The following is a 23,684-nucleotide window of genomic DNA, read 5'->3' on the forward strand; positions in this document are numbered from 1 at the left end:
GTTTTGGCGCTGCTTAACCTTGCCGGCGTCACCGATTTTCTTGCTTTGACCATCTCGACATACGCTTTTTCACTATTTGGTTACTAGTTGTCTGTGTATGGGTAAATGGGTATGTTAAAAACTGAATAAAATTACGAGATCCAATCAGGGACGATTTAGAAAGGGCTTTCTGATTTTTAGGTTTTTTCACCATTTAAGGGTTCGGGAGTGACCATTTACTGTTAGTAAATTTCTTAAAGGGCAAAAAAGACTAATTTTCTGATGCTTCAGCATCTTGGTCAAACAGATCTTGTACCGCTCTGCAAGTTGCGGACAAATGCACTGTTGCACTTCTCAACATAGTCCACGTGCTGTGCTTCATCCTACACTGTTATGCAGATGTCTTGGCTCGTTTCCTGCTCACTAGTGGCAGGAACGGCTGGAATTGTTTGCAAATTCAGTGGGTCAGGGTTAGCCGAGGTGATCAGGCTGTTAATTGGAGTGTATTGTCACTTAACAAATCTGTTTTTTCTATGCACTCTCTGGGCTACAGGAGTTGCTAGGTCAATGGATATAGGCCCGATTAGGAATAATATTTTCCATTTGGCTATCAGAGCTTATTGTTTTTATAGTAGAATGCGATTTTGCTTCATATTGCGCAGGTAGTTTGGTCAGTAGCACGTTATTTTTATTTATCTTCTCATCGAAAGTCTCCGTTTAGTTAACGACGTCAGTGCTGTATTCATGGCCCCTACAGTAATCTCGAGCACGGCCTTGGCTTGGTAAAGAAATTCTATGTGGCACTGGTTTGGCAAATGAAACAGAAAGAGGACGACGACGAAGAGGACGAATTAGAAAACATAATTGGTGAGTGCGAAAATGTAGGGGAAAGATGTGGCAGGCATGTGGGTGGCGCCATCCATGTGCATCTGGGCTTTTAACCTCCCATCGGCAGCCACATTGACAATAGCAGCGGTTGAAATTTGTGGTAATATTAGCGCATCCACAGACGTAGTGGCATATTGTAGAATGGACGCTTGTGAATTACAGACGGGGTCCTTATTAGTAACATTCCCATAGTAGTAATGAGTAGGTGTAAGTGTTGGACCGAAGTGTCTAACTGGGAGTGAAGTGGAGACAAATGGTCATATTGTTCAGTATGGATTATAAAGTTCACATTAGAGTTAGCTGTTGGCCCATGAACAAGCTGTACTACTGGTAAAGAAGTCAAGGGAGGATGATTGGTGACCATACTAGATTCTACAACAACATAGTCACCAAAGTCAATCAACACTTTGTCGGGGATATCAACAATCACACCAGTCGAACTCCGTACCTCATCTACTTTTAGTATCTCTTCAGGCACCGAAAGTTGATTTAGGTGTACAAAACTCCTGTATGTCTGAAGTAGTTAACAGCAGTTGTCTCAGCAATCGCCTTGGCAGTGGTTTAGTAGCAGATTTAAGCACAACATGTTTTGGACTTCTAGGAGCCCTTACTTTCGCCTTAGGTGCTTTGGTAAACGAGTTTGACATGGCTGATTTTAAAGTATATGAATAGGTCATTCTGCGAGCTTCCCGTCCTCTCGTAAAACCGTGTTATAATCCACGTACCGTTCCAGGATTAATTTATCTAAATAAAATGAATCGGATAACGCACAAACAGCTCTAGTCTGAATTGGAACCGTACTCGCTGCCTCTGCATCTCCCAGCCAAACTGCCCAACTGCACTAGACCAAAACACACACACACAAATACATGCCTGGGTTGCTCTTGTAGGAGGCAGGAAGTTGGGGGACGGCGCCAGTGGGTTCTAATATTAAAATGTTGCAATACAAGATCCACACAAGTCATCAATAGTCCACAGTAGGTTGTAGGTATTATTATAGTAATATAGAAAGAGAACAAAAAAAAGAATGAGCAGTCAATCCAAAAGATTCGGGTGTTGCAAAGGTTGCAGAAAGCAAACATTCAATGCGACATACCAGCCGGCGTTGCAAGTCGTTCCTGCGCAACTGCACTCGGCCAAAGTACTCACAAATGAGCGTGGCCGGTTGCTCTTGTAGGAGGCAGGACTTTGCGGGGGCGGGGGCAGGGGATGGGGTAAGCCAGTGGACTCTAATGTTAAAATGTTGCAATGCGAGGTCCACAATAAGTTGTAGGTATTACAGCCGGCGTTGCATGTCATTCCTGCGGCACTCGACCAAAGAACTCACAAAAGTAAGTAAACTTTTTCAACACTGGTTTTACTTTTCAAGGCAGACCCCTTAAGGGTACCCAATGATACATTGGCGGACACCTACAGATAGATATAATTATGTGGAAATCTTAGATAAATTTCAATAAAAAGCTTTGGGTGCAGGGGAGGAATACAGGCCGTGGCACAAAAACTTTACAACATAAGTGTGCCACTTGAGACATTCCCGTCCCCGGCACACCAATATTACTGAACATACAGTCAATAGTTCATAGAAATTCAAAGGATTTAACTTCACATGAAAATCAAAGCAAAAGTTACAAATTAAATGATTTTCAAGTATATCTTGCGCCTAATAATTGAACACCTGTTCATAAAATCACAATACTTTTTTAAATAAAATAAGAGAATTCATTCATTTGAAATAAGTCAAGCCCAACCAGTTTTTTTGGGGGGGGGTGAACCCCTTCTTCTGGAGCAACATGTCTGAAAATACATGCATGATAGAACCATTTCAAGTCCCAATTTTTATATATTTTCAATCTGCATATGTACTTAAAAGATGTCATGCAGCTCAGAGATCCCATGACCACATTTGTGTGTCTATCCCCAATAAAGAAATCATCACCATCTCTTTCCAATGTGTGCAACCTTCGGATTCATGCAAGCATGCATCCAAGGGTTGGCAATCCATACCAACATCTTTCTTGTAATTCTCACCAGTGATACCCAAGATCAAGTGCCAAGTTACTAAGCATCACACCACCTATGTTAAAGAAATAATAGTATCAACCTATTTTAATTCATTCCTCAAATCTGGTGCCAACAAATACCAGTATCCGGTGTACCTATATGTAAGAATAGAGTAGGAAAGGAACAAGTTACTTACCTGTAACTGTTGTTCTCCAGCATGGGTCTGGCATGGATTCACATGCTCATGAATATTCCCTGTCAGGCTGGGAATCCTCGGTAAAGAAAAAACCAGTATCAGTTTCGTTTCTGATCTGTCTTTCGTAGCAATAACCAATCACTGGTCTCTGCGTCATACTGACCACAGCCAATGACTGCCCTCTACCTAAGCACCGCCTCTGGCAGCCATCTTCAGATTTGGAAGCACGTGAAGTGGCAGCATGACCAAGTGAAGAGCCGCAGAGGGGTAGGCGGGAGGGTTCGCATGTGAATCCATGCCAGACCCATGCTGGAGAACAACAGTTACAGGTAAGTAACTTGTTCCTTCTCCAGCATGGGGTCTGGCATGGATTCACATGCTCATGAATAAAGAATACATAGCAGTACACACATGCACCACCACGGGAGGTGGCAAAGGCTCAACATTAAGCATTACATCAAACCCAACATTAAGCACCTTGCCTCCTCACCATGCTCACCTCAGGCGAACAGGTTGCGCAGCACTGCTTGGTCGACCCTGGACTCCTCCCTGGAATCCCGATCGACGCAGTAGAATTTCGTGAAGGTGTGCGTCGACCTCCACGTAGCAGCCCTGCAGATGTCCAGCAGGGGCACACCAGAAAGGAACGCCGTGGTGGCTGCGATCGCTCTGGTGGAATGGGCTCTCGGACGGCCAGGCAGCGGTCGGTTTGCGAACCGATGACAGTACATGATACAGCCGGAGAGCCATCTGGAAATGGAAGACTTCGAGAGAGCCTTCCCCTGATTGACAGGTCCAAAATTCACAAAGAGTTGTGACGTCTTCCGAAAACACTTTGTGCGGTCCACGTAGAACTTCAGCGCTCTAGCCACATCCAGCGAGTGCAAAGTTCTCTCAGCCGGCGACAAAGGCGACGGGAAGAACACAGGCAACACCAAGGGTTCGTTGAGATGGAAGTCCGACGGTACCTTGGGCATGAAGGAGGGGTGCGTCCTGAGCACTACCCTCGTGTCGTGAAAAGTCAAGTACGGGGCCTTGCAGGAAAGTGCCTGGATCTCTCCCACCCGTCGTGCGGAGGTGATGGCCACAAGAAACGCTGTTTTCCACGACAGAAACTTCAACGGGGCCGAGTGCAGAGGCTCGAACGGAGGTCCCATGAGCTTGGTCAGCACCACGTTGAGCTCCCACGCCGGGGCCGGAGCCTTCACCGGCGGGAACGATCTGAACAGTCCCTTCATGAACTCTTTCACCAGACTATGAGACCACAAGGACGTCCGGCCCGTGGTTCTGGTGTATCGGGAGATCGCAGCAAGATGAATCTTGATGGACGCGTGTGCCAGACCAGCTTTGGCCAGCGTCAGCAGGTACGGCAGTACCTGGGGAGCCGTAATCCGTAGAGGGTTAATCTTCTGTGCGTGGCACCAGACAGAGAACCTCTTCCATTTGTGTCCGTAGCATTTAAGAGTCGAGGACGCCCTGGCCTTTGCAAGAACCTCTCTGCAGTCGGCCGGTATGTCGTATCCTCCAAACTCTAGCGCTGCAGGAGCCAGGCCTGCAAGTTCAGCGATTTCGGGTCGTGGTGGAGGATGGCGCCTCCTTCCCTGGAGAGTAGATCCGCGTCCACCGGCAGCTTGATTGGCGGGGACGCTGATAAGTCCAGAAGGTCCGGGAACCATATCTGCCTCGGCCACACAGGTGCGACGAGGATCATCCTGCACCGTGACCTCTTGAGCTGGTTGACAAGCCGGATTAGCAGTGGCAAAGGAGGGAACGCGTAGAGGAACAGGCCCTCCCAGGGGAACGAGAAAGCATCGCCCATGCTCCTCGCCTGGGGAAACCTGCTGGCGAACCTCCGGCACTTGGAGTTCGTCGCCGTCGCGAACAGGTCGATCTGGGGTGTGCCCCACCGTCAGAAGAGGCGATCCACTAGATCCTGCCGTAGTTCCCACTCGTGGAACGAGCGCAGCTCCCTGCTGAGTGAGTCGGCGATGGTGTTTTTTATCCCTGCCAGATGAAACGGCGCCAGAAACATCCTTTGGGCGACGGCCCAATGCCACAGGTCCTGCGCCTCCTTGGACAGTGCTGGGGACCTGGTTCCGCCCTGTTTCCTGATGTAAAACATGGTGGTGGTGTTGTCGGTGAAGATCCTCACCACCTTGCCCTTGAGGGACGGAAGGAAGGACCTGAGGGCCCAGAACACTGCACGGAGCTCCAGGACGTTGATATGGAGGGACTTCTCCGTCGGGAGCCAAAGGCCTCTCGCGTGCAGATTTTCGGTGTGCGCTCCCCACCCTTCCAGGGAGGCATCCGTGGTCACTGTCTCCTGGTGGTCTGGAAGTCCATGCCCGCCGTCAGATGCGCGCGGGTGCCCCACCACCGGACCGCTCGGCGGAAACTCTCGTCGAGTGTGATCCTCTCCTCGAAGCCGCCCGTCGTTTGGATCCAGCGCGCGTCCAGGAACTCCTGCAACGGGCGCATCCGGAGCCTGCACATGGGAATGAGGTAGATGCAAGAAGACATCATTCCGAGGAGGGACTTGATGGACCTCACCTTGGCCGCGTCGGAAACCAACATCCGCTGTACCTTGCCCAGGATGGACCTGGTCCTTTCCTCCGACGGGGAGGCCAGAAGGGACACTGTGTCGAGCTTCGCTTCCAGAAACAGTGCTTTTTGAGCGGGTACCAGGTGAGAATCCCAGGTCCGTGAGAAGTTGGACGGTCCTTGCCGTGTGCTCCACGGCGAGCTCCCTCGTCTTGGCTCGGATGAGCCAGTCGTCCAGGTAGGGGTAGACGTGGATCCCCTCGCGGCGCAGCTGCGCCGCCAACGGTGCAAGGCACTTGGTAAATACCCTGGGTGCCGACCGTAGTCCGAAGGGGAGGGCTTTGAACTGGTAGTGACGCCCTTGGACCACAAACCTGAGGAATTTTCGGTGCCCCTTTAGGATGGGAATATGGAAGTAGGCATCCTCCAAATCCAACGACGACAGGAAGTCTCCTTCCTCCAGCTGACCCAGGACGTGCTGGAGGGTGACCATCCGGAACTTCTGCGCCTTGATGAATTTGTTCAGACGTCGCAGGTCTAGGATGGGGCGCCATCCTCCCGTCTTCTTCTTCACAAGGAAGTATCTCGAGTAAACTCCGGAGCCCTGAAGCCTCTTTGGGACAAGTTCGATGACGCCCTTCCTGAGCATCGCCTTTACCTCCAGGAGAAGCTGAGGGACGTGAAGCTCTTTCCTGGCCACGGGGGGGACGCGCGGGCACCTTCTTTGAAACTCGAGCGTGTGGCCCCGGGCTAAGGCGTCCAGCACCCAACGGCCGGTGGAGATGGACTCCCACACGCTGACGAAGCTCGCCAGCCGGCCTCCCACCGGGGTGCTTCGGTGGGGGCCCGACCCCACGGCCGGTTCAATCCTGTTTCGACGAGGCTTTGCCGCCTTGACCTCCTTGGCGACGACGGCGGGGTCCGCCGGACTTGCCTCGTCCTCTGTAGGCCTCCTGAGACGACGAGCGGGCCGCTTGACGGTAGGTGGAGAAACCGCCGCCGGAACCTTTGGAGGCACCCTTGCCTCCGCTGCTCCGAAAGGGCGTCCGTCGTTGCTGCAGAACCCCAAGGGCCCGGGCCGTCTCAGTGTCCGCTTTAATGGCCTGGAGGGAATCGTCCACTGTTTTCCCAAACAGGCTGTTCCCATCGAACGGCATGTCCAGGACTCTGGTCTGTACGTCTTGACGGAAGTCCGTAGCCTTGAGCCATCCATGCCGCCTAAGGCACACGCCGTTGCCCAACTGGCGAAACCCAGTGTCGGCGATGTCCGTCGCAATATTGATGGTGTGGTCCGACGCCACCTCGCCTTCCTGTAGGATCTCCAGGGCATCCGCCCTCTTGTCGTCCGGTAGGAAGTCCAGCAGGGGAGCCAGTTTGTACCATAGCTCCCTGTCGTAGCGGGCCATGATCGCCAAGGCGTTGGCCGCTTTAATCGTCGTCGCTGCCGACGAGATGACCCTGCGTCCCATAGCGTCCAATTTCTTTCCCTCGCCGTCCGGTGGGGAAGTCGATGTGGAGGCCGCACCCCCCCCCCGCTTTCTTCCTGGCCGCCGCGGAGAGTCCGGGGTAGGCTGCGCCCTACTTCTTCTCGTACTGGTCTCTTCTAGCTGGCGTCGTGGAAGGGTTCTTGAGGAGGGCGAGGCCCTCATCCCAAATGTCGTCCAGTAGAGGCACCGCGAGGACCGTCTTCCTCTTGGCCTCGCGCCGTTGATAAAGGAATCCTTCCTTTTTCTTCTCCTCAGGGCAGAGTTGGAAAAGCTCGGATGCCCTGGCGATCATGGAGTGGAACGACCCAACCTCGTCGGGCGGAGAAGCCCTGGTGGGAGGTGACGACGGTAGATCCTCGTCGTATACCTCGTCGTCCGTACCCGTCGCTGCCGTGTCAGTCCCCGTATCATCCCCTCGGGTGGACGGGGAGGAGGGCTGGACGGGGCGCGACGGCTGAAAAGGAGGTGGAGGGTGAATCCTTCTTTTCTTGGGCGGGGGAGCGCCAGAAGGTCCCGGTTCAGGATCCCCCGACGGGAGAGGTTCCTCCGTCGGCAACGGTAGTCTCGTCCTTATCTCTGAACATAAGGACTGTATAGCCAACAAAATGGCCGCCGAGTTGTCTTGCGGCGCTGGCAGAGGGGAATCCGACGGGCCGGTCTTCTTCCACGCCAAGGCCGTGGTTTAAGACCTCGATCAGCTCTTCCTCTGAGGTTGAGGCCGAATCTACGACGACGCCCTGCCCCCCCCTTTTTCTTCCCCGCCGGGGGTTTCACGGGGGTCCTATCGATGGGCACAAAAGAGGACTCCCTCCGAGGTGGCAGGGAGACTGAGCCCCGAGGTCGCCACCACTGGTGTAGCCTCCACAGGCTGAGCCAGGGCCGCCGCGACAGTATCGATAGAGGGCTTGGCCGGATGGATTAAGGCCTTCACCACCTTAGGTGCGCTCACCGCCTTATCCTTGGTGGGGGTGGGGGGGGACACTGCCTCGCTCCCCCTCCGATGGGGCCTTCGAGCTCGACCGGGGCCTCTCCAGGAGCTTCGCCGGGTGCTCGCCCTTCCTCTTACCCGACCCAGAGCGTTGGCTCGTGGCTGAAGGTGCCGGGGAGGGTGCGCCCTGCCTGGCGCCCGTAGAGCCCGACCGTTCGGCGCTCCCGGTGCCAGCGGACTCGCGGTGCTTGGCCTTGTGTTGGACCCCCGTCGCCGGGCGTCCTCAAAGGTCTTAGAAGACCGCTCGGATTTCTTCCTCTTCTTCTCGCCTGACGGGCTCTTCCCTTCCAGCCAGTTGGCGAGACGTTGATGGCGGTCCTTCATGGTCCGCTCCGACATGTTGCCGCAAAACGCACAGTCCTTCTCCACGTGCGTCTTGTCCTCATGTAAGCAGTAGAGACAAAAGGAGTGTTCGCCCTCAAAGACGTTCTGCAGCTGGCATCCAGGGCAGATCCTGAACAGCTTTCCGGGCGTCGAGCTTCCCTTCTCCTGGGCCATGTCCGGGCCTGAGAAACTTCTGGAATCCTCCAAAAGCGTAGCTCGACGAAATCTTCACCCTTGAGGGGCGCAGACGAATCCGACACGGGTCCCCGTTGATCGGATGGAGAGTCGGTGGAGCTTGAGGCTCTTTTGACCGAAAAAAACAAAGTTTTTGAGAAAAAAAGTGAAAAAATAGCACCAACGCTCGAGAGCAATAGCACGAGGATCCCAACACATGAACGTGCGGTAAAAATCTGAAGATGGCTGCCAGAGGCGGTGCTTAGGTAGAGGGCAGTCATTGGCTGTGGTCAGTATGACGTAGAGACCAGTGATTGGTTATTGCTACGAAAGACAGATCAGAAACGAAACTGATACTGGTTTTTTCTTTACCGAGGATTCCCAGCCTGACGACGGGGAATATTCATGAGCATGTGAATCCATGCCAGACCCCATGCTGGAGAAGTCCCTAATTCCTAAAACAAGAAAAGGTTGCCTCAAGAGTATACCAAAATGTAAAGTATAAGCCTACCTGCAGCAACAGGCAAAAGTGCAAATGCTGCAGAGGCTCTTCTGCATCAACGCTTCCTTCAGGGAAGCTTTTCAATGATTTTAAATTTCACCTGTCAGCACAATGGTGCGTCAGCGATCGTATCCAATTATAGTGTCCACATCGCATAAGTAGAAAGGCTGGAGTTACAATTGTGCGTATAGGCAAAGTAACAGCGCTTCTGTAGCAGCCGTTAAACCCGTACTCAAGGTCTGCACGAACAAAAATGTTTACCTCAGTTTATTAATATCTGCTAACAGGGTTCTCCCGATCAGCTTCTGCCATGGAGTTCCGGCGCACCGATACGAGAGCAACTGCAGACTCGCAGAGTGTCAAGTGAACGATCGCATGATCAGGCTTAAATTCAAGTTGTGTCTAGATATGCCGTAAAAAGACTAGCACGCTACCCTACTCATAGGAATGGCGTGCTGTTAGGCAAGATTGTGTGCAGTATCCTTTGGAAGACTACAGCAACCTTGACCACCTGGCAATAGGAACCCAACCTTTGGTATAAGTCTGTACTACACAAGTTGGCAGTGTGGCTGAGCAGCCAGGCTTCTCGCAAGAGGCATCAATGTGAGCAGTAGGTTTGTAACAGTTTCACAGTGACAGTTATTCAAATAAACACTTGCACTCAAGGTTTCTTGATTAAACAATTATTAATTTAACAGTCAGTTATATAAGCCTTCTTCGGAAGAGAGCAAAACATGTAACAATTATAATATACTTCAAAACACACTTTCTCTAAATCAGATGATCCCCATTGGGGATGGCACACAGACACTTCCTACACCCTCAGGTGACTTAAACAGCTAGGACACTGTGGACATTCATTCATCACTGGTACATTTAAACTAATACTGAGTTTAGTGCAAAGGATTAGATATGGGAAGAAAACAAAGGTTAACAAATAATTCATGAACAGGTAAATACTTTTTCAACCTTCCAAAGCAAAGTTGGCCCTCTCCTGGGGGAAAGGCAAAAGCTAAAAGTCAGAGGGAGAAGAGTATCTCAGGGAGCCAGTACAGTCAATGTTAGTTGAACAAATTCTAGGGGAGCTGAAGATCTTCTTTGCAGGTTAGTAAAAGTCTTGCACAATGTTTTTAGAAAGGTTTGTAGAAATAAGATTCACTTGAAGGGCCACAAGCTGTGAGGCTTGTGAGGGGCAAAGCTGCAAGCAACTCTGCAATAGCAACCAAGACAAGTCCCAACTGAGAGCAAGTAAGGCTACACAACAAGAGGTAAGTAATATTAGGTTTACAGTACCTTTGGTTAGAAGAAATGGTTCCAGTTGGCTTCTGTTACTGTGTGGCTCTGCATATCCCACTGTTCCTGGGCTTCAGTCGTGGGGACAAGGGTGAAGACGTCTGGGGACTCCTGCAACACAATGGGAAGGACAGCGGCAGCAAAGGGCAAACTTCCATTCAGCCGCACTTTGCTGTTTCAGCTACTCACGTATACAGCAAATAGTAACACTGTGGTTCTCGTATACCACTTCAGACGTTCCTCACATCTGGGGTCCAGCACTCTGTTGAGGTGGCTCAGGCTTGGTCAGTCCTACTTCAGGGAAGTCCGGAGAATCTTCCTGGCGCTCGGGTCCAACTTAAAAGCGATGCCCTTGATCTGGTGTTCCTCTCCCTGGTATTTCGGTTCAAACAGCAGCAGAAGTAAAGCCAGCTTCAAGAGGATGTCCAGACAAGTTCACTTTTGGGTGGATTGGTCCCACCAACCCAAGGGGAAAAGTCGTCCTGGCAAAGCTTCTCTAGTCTAAACGAATTCGTAGCTTCAGCACAGCAGCAGGGCTTCATCAGGCAACCCAATGGTCCAGGGGTTGCAGCAGGCGTCTCTTCCAAGTTTTTTTTCGGATTCCTTCGTCCAGTCGTCGACTCTGCCTTCCAAGCCAAAAAGTCTTGCCTTTTATGAGGTTCCTCCCATTCATTCCAGCCTGTCAATCGCACAGCAGGTTGGCTGTCCTCCAAGGACAGCCAGCCGACCAATCAGCTTTGGGTGCATTCCTGTAACCAAGGGGATTACGCACAGGGAGTTTTGGGCACCTCCCTCGCTTCCTGCCCCTGCCAGACATACTTGAGCCAGAGGCAGGCTTCACTCGTGAATCCTGCCAAAGAAAAAACGGACAAAAGGACCAAACCTGGCCAAAAGGCGGAGTGTCCGTGTCCGATGGCTCGTGCTCCTCATAAATGGGGGATAAAGATTTGAAAAAAATCCATCCTTGGCCAAGGCTTATAGGATTTTTCTATTTCTTTCGCAATTACTGGAGGTTTTGTGGATCAAGGCACAGATGATGGCCTTGACAGTAACTTGGACAGCTTTAGCACCCGTGGTGTCAACCGCATCAACACCAATGTCTTCGATGATTTATGCGTCGACGGAACCATCGAAGGACTCGACCCTCAACTTAATGGAGTCTTGGAAAAATGTTCATCATGTCGAAACCGATGGATCTCGAGGTGTCTAGGGCCTGCGTCCCGGGCTGGAGGGCGCGCAAGATTTAGCCTTAGACCTTTTCTGGTCTGCTTTCGATGGCACAAACGGAGCATGGCATTTTTCTTTCGAGGACGTCAGGGCCTCCTTCTCGAACATTTTCAGCATTTCCTGCTTGAATTCCTCTCACTGAGCAGTGGACAGGCTATCCTCTCTGGAGAGGATATGGATGAAGAAGTGGGCGATTTATAGTGTCTTTTCTTGGCCTTCGATGAGGACATGGAATGGTGAAAACCGCTCCTGGAGCATGAATGCTTTTGCAATCTCTTCCTTCAATGAGTCGACTCATTGGATGAGCGTTTCTTCAATGGAGTCATCGAGGGGGGGGATTTAGTAGGGAGCCTACCCTCCACTAGTTTTCCTTTAAGCTCTTTGAGCCTCATTGGTAATGGATTGACAGGACTCGCAGTCCGCCGACATATGTTACATGCCAAGGCACCACGGACACTCGTTGAGGATCCGCAAGGGCCATCCTGGTGCCGCAGTCATGCCTTGAGACCCCCAGCAACTTTGCTGGATTTTGAGGACTTCTTTTTTACCTGGCGAAAATGGGGGCCTTTTTTCCCCACTCATGTATTTTGATGTGTATTTTACTCTTGGGTTCTTTGATTGTGGAGTTTGACAACTCCATAGGCATCTTTTCATGTGCGTCACAGCACCCTCAGTGCAGTGACACAGGGAAGCCTTTCAAGCTGTCCCAAGGTTTACATACCTTCTCTGGGATAAACTACTGTTTCCCAGAGAAAGTAAAGTGAAATTGACTTTACTAGTCTTTCCAAATTCCCAGACCCAGCACACACTATCTTACCATAGCATGCTGGAGGGGTTACTTCGTATCCCCAATGTCTAGAAACTCATGTAGCAGTCAAATGCTACCCTTCCCTCTCGAGATGGCTGGTGGTAGTGGTTTTACAACGAACTACCATGATTTTTCCTGACCACGAACACCGGTAGCGTTAAAACGCGGGAGCCATGTTTAAGATGGCGTCTGAGCCTCCTTTGTTTAAACGGGTCATGGTCTTTTTTCGCCATTTCTTTTTGGAAAGGTCCTTCTAGAGTTTGTCTTTGCGCGCCAAACCAGGTTTGGTCCCTTTGTTCCTATGCCTTTGGCAGGCTTCAGGACTGAAGAACGCCTCTGGCGCCTGAATGTCTGGAGTGGGCAGGATGTGAGGGAGGTGCCCAAAGATCCCTGTACTTAGTCTCCTAGGAGACCCAAATGCACTCTGGCACGATTGGCTGACTGTCCGGCAAGGACAGCCACCCTGCTGGGTGAGTGGCAGCTAAGCTGGAATTAATGTGAGAAAACTGTTTAAAAAGGCGAGTCTCTTGGCTTGGAAGGCAGAGTTGACCACTGGAACTAAAGAACCGAAGACTAGCTGGAAGAGGACGGCTGCTACAACTCCTGGACCGTTGGTTTGCCCGGTGAAGCCCTGTTGCAGGTCCGAATCACCAAGTTCATCTCGACAGAGAAGCCCTTCAAGGATGACTTCTTACTTTGAGTTGATGGGATCAATCAACTCGTAAGCCACCTGTATACCATTCTCGGAGCAGGTTGTATTTTCCTTAGAGTGCTGCAAGAAACCAAATAACCAGGGAGAGGGACACCACTTTGTGTACTCTACTACAGCTACCAGAATTGAAGATTTGCCTTTTCCAGCTTTCTGACCAGTCCCAGTGCAGGAGTCCCCCGACGTCCTCCCTCTTGTCCCCACGACTGAGGCTCAGGAATAGCGAAATCTGCAGGAACTGCCAAGAACAGAAGGCTTCAGCTGCATCTTTTTCTGCATTGTAAGGTACTGTGAAAACCTGACCGAGAGAACTTACCTCTCACTGCGAAAGTGCTTGAAACTTTGGCAACTTGCAGCCCTAGTCAGCTTGGACCCAACATATTAATCTTTCTTTTACAAACTACTTCTGAGAACTTTGAGCCAGTCGTCCAGGTAGGGGTAGACGTGGATCCCCTGCAGGCGCAGCCACCGGTGCGAGGCACTTGGTGAACACCCTGGGTGCCGACTTCAATCCGAACGGAAGGGCCTTGAACTGGTAGTGCCGCCCTTGGACCACGAACCTGAGGAACTTTTGGTGTCTTTTTAGGATGGGGATGGGGATGTGGAAGTACGCATCCTCCAAGTCCAACGACGACAGGAAATCGCCCTCCTCCAGCTGTCCCAGCACGTGCTGGAGGGTGACCAACCGCAACTTATGTGTCTTGATGTACTTGTTCAGTCGTCGCAGGTCCAGGATGGGACGCCATCCTCCTGTCTTCTTTACGAGGAAGTACCTTGAGTAAACTCCGGAGCCCCGAAGCCTCTTTGGGACGAGCTCGATGGCACCTTTCTTGAGCATCGCCCTTACTTCCAACAGTAGTTGAGAGACGTGATTTTCCTTTCTGGCCACGGGTGGAATGCGAGGGCACTTCTTCTGGAACTCGAGTGCGTGCCCTTGGGCCAGGGCGTCCAGCACCCAACGGTCGGTGGAGATGGACTCCCACACGCGGACGAACCTCGTCAGCCGGCCTCACAACGGGGTGCTTCGGCGGGAGCCCGACCCCACGGTCGGTTCAATCTTGTTTGGAGGCCGCCTTGCCTCCTTGATATCCCTGTCGACGACGACGGGCACCACCTGACTTGCCGCGTCCCCTGTAGGCCTCCTGAGACGAAGATCTTGCCGCTTGGCGGTACGTTGAGGAGCCACTGCCAGATCCCTTGGAGGCACCTTGTCTGCCTCGGGCGCTCCGAGTCTGTCTTGATAGCCTGATTGGACTCATCAACCGCCTTTCCAAACAGGTTGTTCCCGCTGAAGGGCATGTCCAAAACCTTGGTTTGTACGTCCTGGCGTAAATCCGTCGCCTTGAGCCATCCTCGTCGTCTCAGGCAAACGCCGTTGCCCAACTGACGGAAACCGGTGTCGGCGATGTCCGTAGCCACCGTGATGGCGTGGTCCGAAGCAATCTCACCTTCCTGTAAGATTTCAAGGGCCGCAGCTCCCTGTCGTAGCGGGCTACGATAGCCAGGGCATTGGCTGCCTTGATAGTCGTTGCTGCGGATGAGATGACCCGTCGTCCCATCGTGTACAGCTTCCTGCCCTCGCCGTCCAGCGGGGAAGTTGATGTCGAGGCCGATGCACCCCCCCAGCTTTCTTCTTTGCCGCCGCCGAGACGACCAAATCCGGGGTAGGTTGTGCCCGAAGGCACAAGGGGGCAGCGTCGGGGACCCGGTACTTCTTCTCGTACCGGTCCATCTTTGCGGGCACCGTGGCAGGGTTCTTGAGGAGGGAGAGCCCCTCATCCCAGATATCATCCAGAAGTGATACGGCGAGGACCGTCTTCCTTTTAGCCTCGCGCCGTTGGTAAAGGAACCCTTCTTTTCTTCTCTTCGGGGCAGAGCTGGAAGAGCTTGGATGCCCTGGAAATCATGGCATGGAAGGATCCAATCTCGTCGGGCGGGGACGCTCGAGCAGGGGGCGACGGTGGACACGTCCCGTCGTCGCCTCTGTCATCTGTACCTGTCGTAGCCGTGTCCGTACCTGTATCATCCCCGTGGGTAGTTGACAGGGGGGAAGCCAGAGCTGGCGGGAGAGGTGGCGGAGGATGTGTCCTCTTATGTGGTGGACTTTCCGAAGGTGCCGGCTCCGGTTCCCCCGTCGGGTCTGGCTCAGGTAACTCCGTCGGGGGGGAGGGACAACCTTGTCCTTATCTCCGAGCATAAGGACTGAATCGCTGACAAAATGGCCACCGAATTGTCCTGCGGCACCGGAAACAACGGGCGCGTGGGCTCTTGAGGAACCTTGTCGGCGACACCGTCGCTCTCGTCGTCGCCCTCGTCGGGATCCCTCCCGATGGGCTGGGCCTCCTCCATGACTTCGATGCGCTCTCCTTCAGAGGTCGTGTCCGTATCCATGATGGCAACCTGCCCCTCCCCCTCCTTTTCCAACAGGGACTTCGTGGGGGTTTTCTCGATGGGCCTGAAAGACGACTCCCTCCGCGGTGGCAGGGAGACTCTGGATCCTGAGGTCACCACCACTGGCGTAGCCTCCACAGGCTGAGCCAGGGCCGCTGTAACATCCTCAATCGATGTTTTAGCAGGGTGAATTAAGGCCATCGTCACCTTCTGCAAGCCTGGGGCCTTCACCTTGGGGGGAGGGTCCAAGCCTCGCTCCCGCTCTGCCGGAATCTTCGAGATCGACCGGGGCCTCTCCAGAAGCTTTGCCGGGTTCTCGGACTTCCTCTTACCCGAGCCAGAGCGTTGGCTCGTGGTCGATGGCACCGGGGAGGATGCGCCCTGCCTGGCAGCCAAGGAGCCCGACCGTTCGGCGCTCCCGGTGCCCGCGGACTCGCTCTGCTTGGCCTTTTGTTGGGCCCCCATCACCGGGGCGCCCTCACAGGACTTAGAAGACCGCTCGGACTTCTCGCCTGACTGGCTCTTACCTTCCAGCCAGTTGGTGAGATGGAGGTGGCGATCCTTCATGGTCCCTCCGACATGTTCCCACAAAACGCACAGTCCTTCTCCACGTGCGTCTTGTCCTCATGGAGACAGAGGCATAACGAATGCTCGTCCTCCTTGAACACATTCTGAAGCTGGCATCCAGGGCAGGTCCTGAACAGCTTCTCGGGCGTCGAGCTTCCTTTCTCCCGGGCCATGTCCGGGGTAGGCCTCGGAACTTCTGGAATCCTCCAAAAGCGTAACTCTATGAAATCTTCACCCTTGAGGGGCATAGAAAACTCTGAAACGGATCCCCGTTGATCAGATGTAGAAACGGTGGAGCTTGAGGCTCTCTTTAACCGAAAAATGAGAAAAATCTCCTGAAAAAGTGCGAAAATGCAGCAAAAGCTCGAGAGCTAAAGCACGAGGACTCCCAACACTTGAACGTGCAGTAAAAATCTGAGGATGGCTACCAGAGGCGGGGCTTAGGGAGAGGGCAGTCATTGGCTGGGGGCAGTATGACCCAGAGACCAGTGATTGGTTACTACTAAGAAAGACAGATCAGAAACGAAACTGATACTGATACTGATTTTTTCTATACCGAGGATTCCCGGCCTTACGACGGGGAATATTCATGAGCATGTGAATCCATGCCAGACCCCATGCTGGAGAAACGGAACTCCATGTTGCTAATTTGCAAATCACCTCCAATGGAACATTTGCAATGAAAGCAAGCGTTGCTCCTGTATTTCGTGTGGGGTGCATTTTTTGTGCACAGCAGATACATCAGTCTTGAAACCTGTAGATCACCAATGTTCTTCTTTAAACTCAAAACCCTGACCCATTGCAAGCCAAGTCACATATGTGATCCGTGTTCATGAACTTATTTGGGTATTAAATTGAAAGGGTGGTCCTTCATCCCATCAAAACCTTAATTTGAATTCCACAATATAGGAGAAAACAGACATGTGCAACAAATTCTGCTAAAACGACACAAAACCAGGACCACAATAAATACGTTGGTACTTGGCCCTAAAAAGAAATCAAAAAAAATAAATCAGTTAAAAATGCTTGGTAATTGCAAGTAAAATATCCCAAGGACCCACTAAGAGTGGAAAAATGAACTAAAAGATCATTGGTCAACATTAGGCAGAGCTCCGAGCAAGTATGAGTGCAGGAAGTCTCTAGATTCTACAGAGATCTCAACATGCCAAAGAATAAGGAACAACTTAACAGTAAACAGTCAAACAAACATCAAGAAACAGTTCTTAGATTAATACATAACCGGAAAAATGAATTTGTATTGTAAAAATATTTGCATTCTAAAATGGCCATACTTACAGGGGGAGTGCATATAATGTCGACATGATGAAAGTGCAGCTTGAGGAGGGGGTTGCGGCTGTGGTTGTGCTACCATACTAGATCCATATCCATCTATTGCTATTGGCTGAGTAGGAACTACACCACCCTGATGCCCATAAACTGTAGCTCGGGAGGTAGAACCAGGACAACAAGGGTCAAATGCAGAAGCTCCATGATAACCACTGCTTCGTACACCGTTGTTACTTAAATCGACTGGCAATGCCTGCTGTAGGGAACGAAACAACCAAACTTTAGGAAAAATATAATTATGAAGATAAATATCAAACAGCATACACTGCACACAGAATTAATGTTTAATAATTCAATGAAAATAAACGTAAAATATTTCAAATACTACAAAGTGTCCTTCAGTTTCTTCACCAAATTGATAAAACTCTTGCCATTTTGAGGCTGGTGAAAGGACCAAAATAAGATCGAATTCAATAATTTTGGTTTTTCGGCGTACCTAACTTGCATGATAAAGAGGCAACTATTTGTGATGAGCTAGGATAAAAATGATTAAGTAGCAGAATCTAACAGTTAGCTAGAGGTTGCTTAATGTTGAACTTGCACAAGTCCCAATCCGAAAAGGTAAAAGATGCGAACAACACCACACCAGCCGGCCCCAATGACAATTGTTTATGGTGGAGGGGGGGGGGGGTGGCCGTGGGAGTCAAATACTGTTAGAGAATGCACTGCATACATTGGAAAAATGCGAGCAAGTCAGGTTAGTGATGAAATTGGGAAGGGGCAACAGTATCGCCATACCCTTGGAAAACAAAGCTGGGAACGTATCCAATGTGATGACCTCTTTTAGAAGGGGGAAAGAGAACGCAATGTGGCAGTTCATGATCCCCAAGGCACCTCCAGGGGAAAGAAAGTAGGTTACTGCTGATCGAGAGGTCTTGCTCAACATACCTTCACCTTTCCTGTGAAAAACTCCGAGCCATCCTCTGACTTGGGGAAACATCAACCGATGTTCTGAAATTAACATTAGAAAAACATTTTTGCAAAATAACCCATTTAAAAAATCTGCACTTGGCAGGGACAACCATGAGGTGCAGACACATGGCAGCCATATAAGAGTGCTCTAGGTCTTCATTTCCTCCCACAGATGTAATACTTAAAATTGAAAAATGGTCCCTCTCCTTCCAGGACTACGAAAGCGGCAAGTTCAGCTCAGCCGCTCAAAGTGCTGCTTTCTCCCTAGGGAAGTGAGGCAAATCAGGAGCAGGTACTCTAGGGTAGGAAAGTAATATTGAATAGCTCAGCAGCAATTGGCAGTTACATGTCACGAAAATACGCAGGAGCAAGAAAGGCGACTAGACCGTGTTTAACGTTACTCATCACACTCGCACACTGCAGCACCACTACCTAATTCATCCACTGGAAATAGGAAGTGATCAAAGGCTTGTAAAGAGGGAGAAATAATCTGAGGAGGCGGGGAAAAGGGAATGGTGCAGGTCTGCTCACCCCCGAGCCCAATCTAATAAAAACACAAGGTCAAAATTTGGTGGATACAATAAGCCGACAAGAGAGCTCCTGGGCCACATCGAGAATTAAAGGGGACAAATCCCGAAAGGTACAGCCGGAACAAACAAAAGCTATAGAACCCACGTGAGGAGCTATGGGTTGACTTATGTATGATTTCATTCTTGTGTGATATTCTCACCTGGTGAGTGCACCTGCACTTTCTACTGGACCATTGGGTTTTTCTGGTTCATGAGCGAGTAGGAATCTTTTTCCTCACTCAACCATTCTTATGTTGTACTCTGGGCACCCCCTTTTAGGTCTATTTTGATTGAGGCACTTTCCTTCATTTTCCATGGGATCTAATTTCCCATTGTAGCATGCAGCACCTTACGTGCAGTGTTACTGGAAGCACCTTTAGCTTCCCTCAGGTTTTATTTCATTGCCTTCGTGAGAATTGCTGTTCACTGCCTTTTTCCATTCTCCTGTAACATTTCGGCACTAACAATTCCACCAGAGTGGCTGGTGGCAGAGGATACTGTTAGGCAAGAATTGGAGGAGTGTTAGGCAGAAACCTGTGCAGTTCCCTTGGGGACCACTGCAAAAAGTTTAAGACTACAGGTGCTAGCAGTAAACCCAATTGGTAGGAGTCTGTGCCACCCAGATTTACCTCGTAGCTGTGGCTGAGAAGTCAGACTTCTCTCAAGAAGAGTTAGGCAGTATGTAGAGTGTACACCATTAGGTACAGACAGACAGTAGCACAAGCAAACACTGACCAAAGTATATAATTATTTATTTAAAAACACACTTGTAAAAATACACTGGCACTAATATGTCAAGCAAGTTCAAACACAGTCACTAGAAATATATACACCTCCCTAATTAATTATTTGACAAGTCTAGGTTAGTACACCACTTATTTAGCAAAACAGAGGTGAGCGCGTAACCATAGATGGCACTCCAATAATGATTTAAAAAGGGAGAGAAAAGGCAGAAATAGGAAAACGCACAATACCAACACTTATGAAGAAACACAGCAAGTCAAGAAAGGCAGGGTCTACTGTAGAGCAAAACGTCATTGGCCAAGCCCACTCTTGGAGAGAGCAAGGCGGAATGTGCCCAAGATCACACAGTTGAAGTACACTTTAAAAGTCTTTGCAGATAGTCACCCCAGGATAGAGAGTCAAGGAGTTACGGAACACCTCGGACAGTCTGTTGCAAGGGAGACCAGGCAGGACACAATACCTGAAATGGTGAGAAAGCTCCAGCGGGGGCAATTGTTCCTGCCAGCGGGTGCAAGTCCGTGCTTCGTCCTGGGGAACAGAAGATCTCGACGTGGAGGAAAGCTGGATGTCGTTGCACTGCCAAGGAAGAAACCAGCCGCAGAGTTTCCCGGTTAAAAGGTACTACCCTTTTATTTGCGGTAGTGAAGCGTGGTTATCCGGCCACCGGGGTGCTAGGCACGGGCGTTTCGACCACAAGACGATCCAGGAAGGCGAAAAAAGGCGAACTGGTTAACCCCACCAGCTCAAAGGAAGAAGACTCTCCTGGAAGAAGATCTTCTCTGTCGTTGGGAAGTGGCGAGTTCGGTTCAGCAGGGCTCCACCAGTGTCATCGTCGTTGCAGGTGGGCTCAGCTTCTCCCTCTTCGGATTCTTTAGGTCCTGTGGCGACTTCTGAAGTTCCAGTCTCCAAAGCCCTGCTTTTATGCAGAAAACCCCCATTTATCAGTCCTAGCTGTCACTCAAACATGCTAAGTGGTGAGCCGGGCGGCTCACCACTGGGCCAATCACACAAGAGTGCGACTTGAGTTGCTGAGGCATCTCAGTCCAGGGTGCCTATTTCCCCCCCCCCTCCCACACATCCTGTAGACCCAGACAGAGTGGCACCACTTTTAGAGGCTTCTGTGCAGAAGCCCGCCAAAAGTGGAACAAAGGGCTCGACTTGGGTTGGAGTTATAGAGGCGAACACAAACACCATTTTAAAACCGAGTCCTGGCAAAAAGACCCAACCGGGGAATAAATATTAAATAACCGGGCGGTATCTTTAACATTGCACCAAAAAAGTGGTGCGTTTAAAATGAATGGGAAAATCCCATAGGAAATATTCTGGTGGAATATTTCGCGTGGTAACCACTGCCACCAGCCAGAAACTCGACAAGGGGGGACTGGACAGTGCCCCCTTGAAAAACAGACCCAGGGGCAATCGAATTACCCCTACCGCTCTTCCACAATATGATGGTTTGTACTGGTTCTGTTCACAATTTAAGACTAGTAAAATCAATGGTGACTTTACATGCCCTGGGAGACAGTAGTCAGTCCCAGGATATGGAGTCTATTGTTTGGGGGCCACTAGGACACCCCTGTGTTACTGCACTGAGGGTGCTGGGTAACACACTTACCAAAAACACATGAAGCCATATGAGTAAAAGACCCCATAGCCCATTAAACACATTACAAAGTGAAAGGACATTCTCAAATCATGCCTAAGAGTGGGAGAAAAAGTCTCACTCTTAGCAGGAGAAATAATTAAACCCCAAAAATCCAGCAAAGCTGCCGGGGGACTCACTAGGTTTGGGAAATTAGCCTATACAGAGAATTCTCCCTAACAAGGAGTAACCCTGTGGGAGACTACACTACCCTTATCCTCTTCGTAGTAGGTAACCCACTATTGTTATAGGTCTGTACCACACAAGTTGGTAGTGTGACAGCAGCCAGACTGATCTCAAGAGGGGTAAATGTGAGCTGTAGCATCAGAACGACACAAATACAAGTATCCAAATAACACTTCTACGCAAGAGTTTCTAGTAAAATATTTACCGTCAGTTTTAAATAAGCACTCTTTAAAAAGGGCAATGTGCAATAAAAAAAACACTTAATACGTTCTCAGAATCAATGCACAGCAATGAGATTCTCTATAGAAATGTTTCATACACACTTCCTACACCCTGAGGTGACTTCACCAACTAGGACAGTAATGGCATTTATATACCACTTTTGCACTTTGTAAATTCTGAGGTTGGTCAAAAGGGTTGGTTAAGGAAGGATCAAGGTTAACGGGTTCTCAGAGCATGCAAGCACTTTTCAAATCTCCCAATGAAGTCTAGATAAAAACCTTTCCCGGCAATATTAGTTAAAAACCAGTTTATCGCCTATGAGGGACAGTTAGAATCAATGTCAATGGACTAGAAGAGTCCGCAGGGAACCAGGACAGCCAAAGTCAATTGTAGCAAAGTCTATGGAGCGGAGGCACTTCGTAGATAGCAACAAGTCTTGCAAAAAGTCAGATAGTTTGCTGTAGAAAATCACTGTTTGGCCACAAGCTGTTACACTTGTGAAATGTTAGAATAACTCTAGAAAGGCAGCTACTGCAAATCGCAACAGAGCCACGCAAGCTACAGACAAAGAGGTAAGTACCCCTGAGTCAGAACAGTACCTTAGGTCAGAAGATCCAGCTGGCTTCTGTCCTGGTTGCAGTGTTGCAGATCATGTATTTCTGGGACTCTTGTCGTAGGGACAGAAGGGGCAGATGTCTGGAGGACTCCTGCACAGCAGTTCGGTGGACGGCGGCAGCTACGGGCTCTTTTCAGTTAAGCAGCCCTTTGCATTTTCAGCTACCGGCAAATAGCTGGATGGGCTTCCTTCACTCCTTGAATCCAGCACTATGGTGAGGTGACTCGAGCTTGGGTTGTCCTGCTTCGGGAGTGTCCTCAGGACCTTCCTGGTGCTTCAGTCGGGCTTAAAGACGTTGCATTCTACTAAGGATTTCTCAGCCCCTGGCACTCGGTTCTAGCACCAGCAAAGAAGTACAGCCAGTTGGGGGATGGTCTTCCAGCCAAGTTTGTCTTGAGGTTAGTTGGTCCCACTAACCAAAGGAAAGAAGTCGTCCTCTCCGGAGCTTCCCATGTTGATTAGGAAAAGCAGTTTCAGCAAAGCAGCAGGTCCAGGAGGATGCAGCAAGCTTCTCTTCACGAATCCTTAGTCAGATGTTTCTTCCAGTGGTCAACTGCCTTCAGTCCACGAAGCCTCGCCTTTTATGCAGGTTTCTCGCATTCATGAACAGCCTAGCTGTTCATGACAGAGCAGGGTGGCTGTCCTACAAGAGAGCCAGCTAGCCAGCCAATCGGGACTGGGTGCATTCAGGTAAACAAGGAGACAAAGGATGTGAATTTCGGGCGCCTCCCTCACTTCCTGCCCTGCCAAATGCACTGGAGCCAGAGGTGGGTTTCAATACTGAAGGCCACCAAAGGGAAAACTAACAAAAGGGTTAAACCTCGTTTGGCACACGGAGTAAAACCCAAGACCAACCTCACAGACAAATGGCGAAAAAAGAATACCGGGGCCATTTTAACACAATGGTCACCCATGGGTGCTGTACTGCAGTTGAGGATTCAGCCTGCGGTAGAAACGCACAATGGTAGGAAAATTAAACCACTGCTACCAGCCATTTAAAGTAGTGAGGGTAACACAAAAAATGTTACATGAGTAAGTAGAAAAAGGGGTTACTAAGTAACCTCCCAGCACTCCACATAAGATGGTGTGATGGATCTACAGAGAGAAAAGGTAAGGAAAGTCAATTTCACTTTACTATTCACTGCACTGTAGATGGGGGTGTGTCACCATATAAAAAGTGTCAGACTACAAAAACAAAGGAAATCAATCTAATCAGATAAAAATACACGAGAGAATGAGAAAAAGGGCTCACTCTCTCCAGGGTTAAAATAAATGGAAACGTGCTAAAGAGCTGGGGGTCTCCAAGGTTGAAGGGAATTAGCACAGAAGAACAAGTTACTTTCTTACCTGGTAACGTTCTTTCGATGGGAT

At 50.2% G+C, this 23,684-nt stretch overlaps 1 protein-coding gene across 6 annotated transcripts in view; it reads right to left on the bottom strand.

Annotated features, from left to right (window-relative positions):
* The window catches only part of RNF111 (ring finger protein 111), a 768,201-nt gene that overhangs the window by 289,338 nt on the left and 455,179 nt on the right, over positions 1-23,684 (bottom strand). For all 6 annotated transcript variants that reach the window (XM_069624380.1, XM_069624379.1, XM_069624378.1 and 3 more), the window contains one exon: positions 17,372-17,618. In XM_069624380.1, the coding sequence (XP_069480481.1) occupies positions 17,372-17,618 (247 nt within the window). The remainder of the gene's footprint in view (positions 1-17,371; positions 17,619-23,684) is intronic.

Source organism: Ambystoma mexicanum, chromosome 11 (assembly GCF_040938575.1).
Source record: "Ambystoma mexicanum isolate Mex_15411 chromosome 11, UKY_AmexF1_1, whole genome shotgun sequence".
In the NCBI taxonomy this organism is placed as follows: Eukaryota; Metazoa; Chordata; class Amphibia; order Caudata; family Ambystomatidae; genus Ambystoma; species Ambystoma mexicanum.